Source organism: Anopheles darlingi, chromosome 2 (genome assembly GCF_943734745.1).
Source record: "Anopheles darlingi chromosome 2, idAnoDarlMG_H_01, whole genome shotgun sequence".
In the NCBI taxonomy this organism is placed as follows: Eukaryota; Metazoa; Arthropoda; class Insecta; order Diptera; family Culicidae; genus Anopheles; species Anopheles darlingi.
Window position 1 is genome coordinate 63949984 of NC_064874.1, and position 5918 is coordinate 63955901.

The 5918-nt window shown below is 47.0% G+C and overlaps 1 protein-coding gene across 1 annotated transcript; it reads left to right on the plus strand.

Moving 5' to 3' along the window:
* Positions 1-1032: 1032 nt before the first annotated feature.
* On the plus strand, positions 1033-5431 carry LOC125959435 (uncharacterized). Its single transcript, XM_049692259.1, has 3 exons — positions 1033-1356; positions 1415-2853; positions 5317-5431. Exons 1-3 carry the CDS (start codon positions 1033-1035, stop codon positions 5429-5431), a joined length of 1878 nt encoding a protein of 625 aa, XP_049548216.1.
* The last annotated feature ends 487 nt before the right edge of the window (positions 5432-5918 follow it).

Below are 5918 nucleotides of genomic sequence, written 5' to 3' on the forward strand. Positions count from 1 at the left end.
TATTATTTAGATCGTTGGCGCTTGGAGAGGAGAGCGCTTTCATATAAAATTTGGCCGGAGAGATGTTTCTTTTCGTATTAGATGCAATAGATGTTTTTTTTTCAAAGATGCTAGCTCTTTAAAGAGTGTTGTGTAAAATCTTTGGATCAATAGAAGCAAATCTGAAAAAGATATTGATTTTTTTAAATCGCGCCTCATACATCGAGCTCAATGCGTCGAGTTTTTAATAAAGTTTGATTATATTGTTTTAAAAATATTTATATAATACTTGATCTGTTCAACAAAACCTTTGAAACCATCACTTTTTCAACTTTCAAAGCTTCGATTTGTATATCTCAGATAATTCAGCTCCTGTCTACGATAGACACCGCAAAAATGCATATTCAAAATCATGCGTCCCTCAAAATGGCGCCATGACCGGATTGGTTAGCTAATATTCCCTGAATAACAAAAAAATAAACAGTAATAGTTTCACACCAAAAACACGATTAAAAAATAAATAAGAAGGTTTTCCTCACAAAATCCTCAAATAAGAGCTTGTTTTTGGCCTGAATTAACGTAAGCCATCCCTTTAAAAACCATCTACCTGTCGCCTATAAAGACGTAAAACATTCAATAATTGTTGCTGGTCAACCAACCAACTAAAATCAAGACACAGTATTTGTAATATTTTCCTTGAGATTTATTGCTCAACAAATCGAAACGATTTCTCCCTTGAGAATGATATCGCATCTACGCTTGTGAAGGAATTCTCCCGAGCTTTTGCCTATTTCCCGGCTAATTACTGTCGCGCTAGCGCTCTCTGCACTGTCCGTGCTGTCCATGCTGCCGGTTTATAAAATAAAGTTCTTCCAAAGCGATCGATCGAGGGACAGCAATAATGTGTCATATTCACTGTAATTAGTGTCGGGGTCTTGTTTGCTCGCATTAATTGCTATCGTAGTCTGTGTGTACGGCCCCGGTGTAGAAGGAAAATTCCTCCCGACTCGATTCGATCTACCATTGAGCGGTGTGCGATCGAAGGTAGCGGCCATGTCGGTTCGACGCTGGATGGTGGCGTTTGCTGGTGTGCTGGTGTTCGGAGCATTTGTCTCGGGGTTCCGACAGGAGAACAGTTTCACGGTATCCTCGATGGTTTCCTTTCTCGATCATGTGCTCTGGCAAGCCGCGGAACACTCGATCGAAACGTGTACCTTTGTGGGTACGAACGAATCCTTTCTGCAGGAAGTGATTGATCAGCTGGCAGTGGCCAATCGTTCCCCGTTGGCGATACCCATATTTAACAACCTGCTCCCGAAGGCGGTACCCCGGAAGCAGCTAGTGATTGCGGCCGGCGATGACATCGATAGCCTTATGGTAAGATAGTTCCTAGTGATTCCGCCGTTTTGACGTTGATGTGATCTACTCTTTGCAGGGGTCCTTGGTGAAAGCATTCCCATATCAGAAACCGAGCTTCTTGTCCGAAAACAGCCGCAACATTTACGCGATATTAGTGCTCTCCGATATGCGCCACTTACAGTCCAACCGGTTCATTTTGATGAGATCTTTCTTCGGTTCCGACACATTCCTCATTGTAACACCTCCACCGACCAAGTTCCAGTCAATCCTCGTGACTGCCAACGACTACGCCGGACGATTAGTAATTCTCCAGCCGAACGAATCCTTTGCCACGTTATTCGCGGATCGTTTTGCGTCCCGTGATCTTCCGAGGATCTATCTGTTGGCTCAGGATACGTGGACGAGAATATGGCAAAACGAGGCCGGATTTCCGGCCGGTCCGGACTGGAGTGTTTTTCACGCGATTCTGGAACACTTGAACGTCCGGTGGCATATCGCGTTCGTACCGCAGTTACCCTCCGAACAGGCCATCGCATGGATTAATGATCAACTCGATGGGGATATGGTGCACATCTTCATTAACCGTGGCTTTCGACCGGATGACCGCTCCGTAGCGCACATGTTGCCGGAGATGGCCGGTGTCTGTCTGGTGGTACCACGAACGGCAATGTTTAACATCCTTCACCATTTGCTAAAACCATTCCGGTCGACCTCCTGGCTCGTGCTGGCGGTGCTAATGCTCGTAGGAACGTTGCTGACCAATCGCTACTTCCCGCACACGCTAATCGATGCACTCATCTTTGTGGTGCCTCTGGACGCACCCAGAGTAACACGCACCGAACGAACCGCACTGTTCGCTAGTCTGTGTCTGTTCTTCATCCTGTCCGAAGCATACCAGGCCAAACTGGTAGCACACATGACCTCGTTCCGCTATCCGCCGGATCCGCGTACGATAGATGAGTTTCTGCAAACCGACATCATGCTGCAGGTGACCGGAGTGACGGCCGAAGCGTTAATGGCACGTCCGGACTTTCGAGAACACTTGCAAACGATGCCAATTGACCGGATCGATTACAAGCTCGATGGTACCTGTCCGTTCGGGGTACTGTTGCAGTGTACTGCTGCCCGGGCACTTCTGGAACAGGAGCTCAGGGATCAGTATGAACGGCATGGTCACATCATACGACCACCGGTGCATATCGTCGAGGAGAAGCTGATGACGGTCGGGAACTTTTACTCGTTCTCCAACTACTTTCGGTTGTATCCGCTGTTTCGGCGCTATCTGGTGCAACTGTTCGAAAGCGGACTGGTTGGATATTGGGAAAGGCGCGACAGTTGGCCATGGGATCGTGATCAGGGGTTACGGTTTGTCGAAAGCAATATCATTACGTTCAACGATCTGCTTATGGTGTGGGCTATGCTTGGTATTGGGCATGGAGTAGCCATCGTTCTGTTTGTGCTGGAGCTGGTTGTGCATGCCACGAAACGAATATTTCAATCAGGTAGACCGATCAGGTGTGCTGTTGCAAAGATGTGGAGGGCTAAACGATGGATCAAATAGTATGTTTTGCGTGAAGTGTTTAAATTTAATTCAATTCAATGCTACAGGTTGTCACAGGATTATAGGTACGTCGATGCTCTTCAGCTACATCGTTTGAAAATACTACTCATATAGTGACCATTCTATATGTTTTATATTGTGTTTGCTTAACTGCTTGAAATTTATAAATCGCGTCAATGTTTGTCTTTCAAAACGATAAAACAATACCCTTTTTCAGTTCCAGATCCAAAATCATACAGTAAGCTGACAGCTAGAAGTACTTCAGTTCAGCATTAAGGTCGATTGGCTTAACTATTGTAATATGATAACGCTCAGCCTACCGTTTCATGCTCGCAAGCGCAGTTTTATGCTAAATAAAGCAGCACAGGACGGAAATTCGATAATCGTCCTTCTCTTTTACTGCCGACATGGGGCAGTAAAGGACTGCTAAAGCTTTCGCCATTGGTATCGTCGATTTAGCTTCACTTAACCAACGTAAAAGGATTAAAAGGATTAAGGATTAAGGATGAACATTGGGTTATCGAGATTGAAATGTACTAAGACCATAGCAGTACTTAAGAAGAAATGATGAACAGCATAAAATGGTTCAAATTCATACAAAACCCCTTAGTTTTAACGGATAAGTTGCATGAGAACGAGTTGAATTAGTTTAAACTGAATCTACTGTCTCAGATCTGCATCATCTGGAATGCATTTGAATCAAACACGATAGCGTTAATTATACAAATGAAACAAGCTACCATTCAGTATTTCCCTCGAATGAACAAATTACAGTTTCTCAAAATGATAAATTCGATTGCAATGTTAAAATGGTGAAATGCTTCCGCTTACGATGAAAATGTAAATCTCCTCGTGGGCACGTTCAGTGTGAGCGCGTTCAGTAAATCAATTAATTCACCCGATAACACGTTGATGGACGTCGCCCATCGGAAACGATAAGCGCCTGGAACGGCTCGAGCCACCTTCGCACCGCTAATAGGATTGTTTGTGACGAACGGCAAGCCCGGGGCTCATCAAATTGGCGTACGCGGATAATTGAGTCGTAAAGTCAGAATCCGACCGAACCGAATGGTGGAGGAGGATGCTGCTACGACATAGCGGCAGCTCATCAGCTCAGCTCAGCTTAACAGCAGCGAGGTGCCAGACGGAACGTCCATAAGGTCCCAAGATCTACGGGCCGGTTGTCAGCTGTCCCATCGACTATCCGTCCGCCCGTCCCGGGCGTCAAACGTATCGATAGTTATATGGGATCAATCGGCTATCACTTGCGAGACTTACTGGAAAATCAAACTGGACCCACGGAACCCGCCTCGGACGCCGTTCGGTATCTAAATTGCCGTTGGCCATTTGGTCCTCCTTCTGTTTACTGGCATAACTTCTCATAAACGGCGCTCGATCGGAGTTTCTCGACAAAGACCGATCTCGGCTCGTCCCCGTATCTTGCGCGCGCTATCTCAATTGCTCACCTCTCTTGTTATCCGGAGGCGAACAGAGGGACGGGGAGGCTAATTTACGAGCTTAACGCATGTAACGCATTTGCGCCTTTTTGCCCATTTTCTTTGCCGTCTTCGTCCTTTCTTTCGGTTCGGTTTGTGGAAGGACGACGGGTGCAGATGATGGAAGAATGACAGCGGCGCGGCACTTCTGCCGGAGTCGGATCTGATGTGAAAGAAACGAACGAAAGGAACCATCGCAACCTGTGTGACGAACGTTCGGAAGATGGATAGAAGACGTTCCAGACAGCCAGCCAGCCAGCCAGCGAGTCAATCTGTCGCTCGACCGACGTCGAAGTTGGTCGAAGGATCGTGCCATAAGTGTTCCATCCTACCGGCAGCAAACAGTAACTGATCCTTGATGTGAGATAAACGGTTCCCCGATTGCTACACTTCTCGGCAACACATTATCTAATTACGGTCCTAGCACCTTTCGACCGATGGACCTATGGAGCGCGTTTCTAGGAAGTACTAGAGCCTTTCTGCCTCGCTCCACGGAATGGTCTCAGAGACTTAAGACCACCAAGAACCCCCAATTATGGTTGCGCCCCCACGGTGGGGGTTCATTGTGCATAAATTAAAACCAGCTTCCAAAGTACACCAGCTTTGGAAGGGGATTACTCTGTCGCTAGAAGGGCGCGCGCTTGAGAAACCTTTCCACCAAGCAACGTCACGTCGGACGAACATTGTGATCGATTTGGAAATGGTTCGCGAGTCGAATTGAAGACAAAATTAGGTAGCGACACGTTCCAGGATTACCGAAAAGCTGCCAGTTAGAAGCCAGTCAACCAGTCATGTCTGCCAGCACAAAATTGTTACGGCATTCAGACAGAGTTTGAAAGTGGAAGCAAAAGTGAAAGGCTCAGGTGACGAATTTGTGTGCTTCTCACGAGTGATCCTTCCATTATGCTCGGCTTGAGACAGAGTAGTACACGTGGCGACGGGACTGCGTAGCTTCCAGGAACTCCAGAAGCAAATTCGGAGCAAAAAGATACCGCGAGTCAGCTTGTCTTACCAGCAGCACCAGTACGATCGTTGAGCTCAACATTCGTTCAAGGTTCGAACCTTGGAACCTGGTAATCAATTCCCAAAATCCGACAATCATCATCATGCACATCGGACCAGACATCGGGCGGCACGAATAAGGTGTTTCGCATCGGACCGAACTCGCCCGTCCGCTCGTGATGATGAGGTTATGCAAATCGAGTAAATCTCATGCATTCCGCATCGATGGATCGAGCATTCAGCCGGAAGCAGTGTTTGTCGAATCGCCCCGATGATGATCGAAGGCGGTAACCTCCGACGCAGACATATCGCACACAGTTTGACGTGCAGTATTGGACGTCGGAGAAGTGAAAGTGCATATGCATAGAAGGACGACAGGATAGAGAGCGCACGAAAGAGAGATGGAAATGACGATGGAACAGAGGAATGGATGCGAGGGATACGAATTTTGGAAATGAAAACGACACCAATGAAAAGCTCCTGCGGGACCTAACGGACCGATAAACGTAAATTCTCCGCCG

Bases quoted from the DNA above. Each gene is read 5' to 3' on its own strand.
- LOC125959435 (XM_049692259.1), top strand. From the start codon at position 1,033: ATGTCGGTTCGACGCTGGATGGTGGCGTTTGCTGGTGTGCTGGTGTTC. The intron at 1,357-1,414 runs GTAAGATAGTTC...TACTCTTTGCAG, and splicing joins ATGACATCGATAGCCTTATG to GGGTCCTTGGTGAAAGCATT. The intron at 2,854-5,316 runs GTGTGCTGTTGC...GGCTTGAGACAG, and splicing joins CAATCAGGTAGACCGATCAG to AGTAGTACACGTGGCGACGG.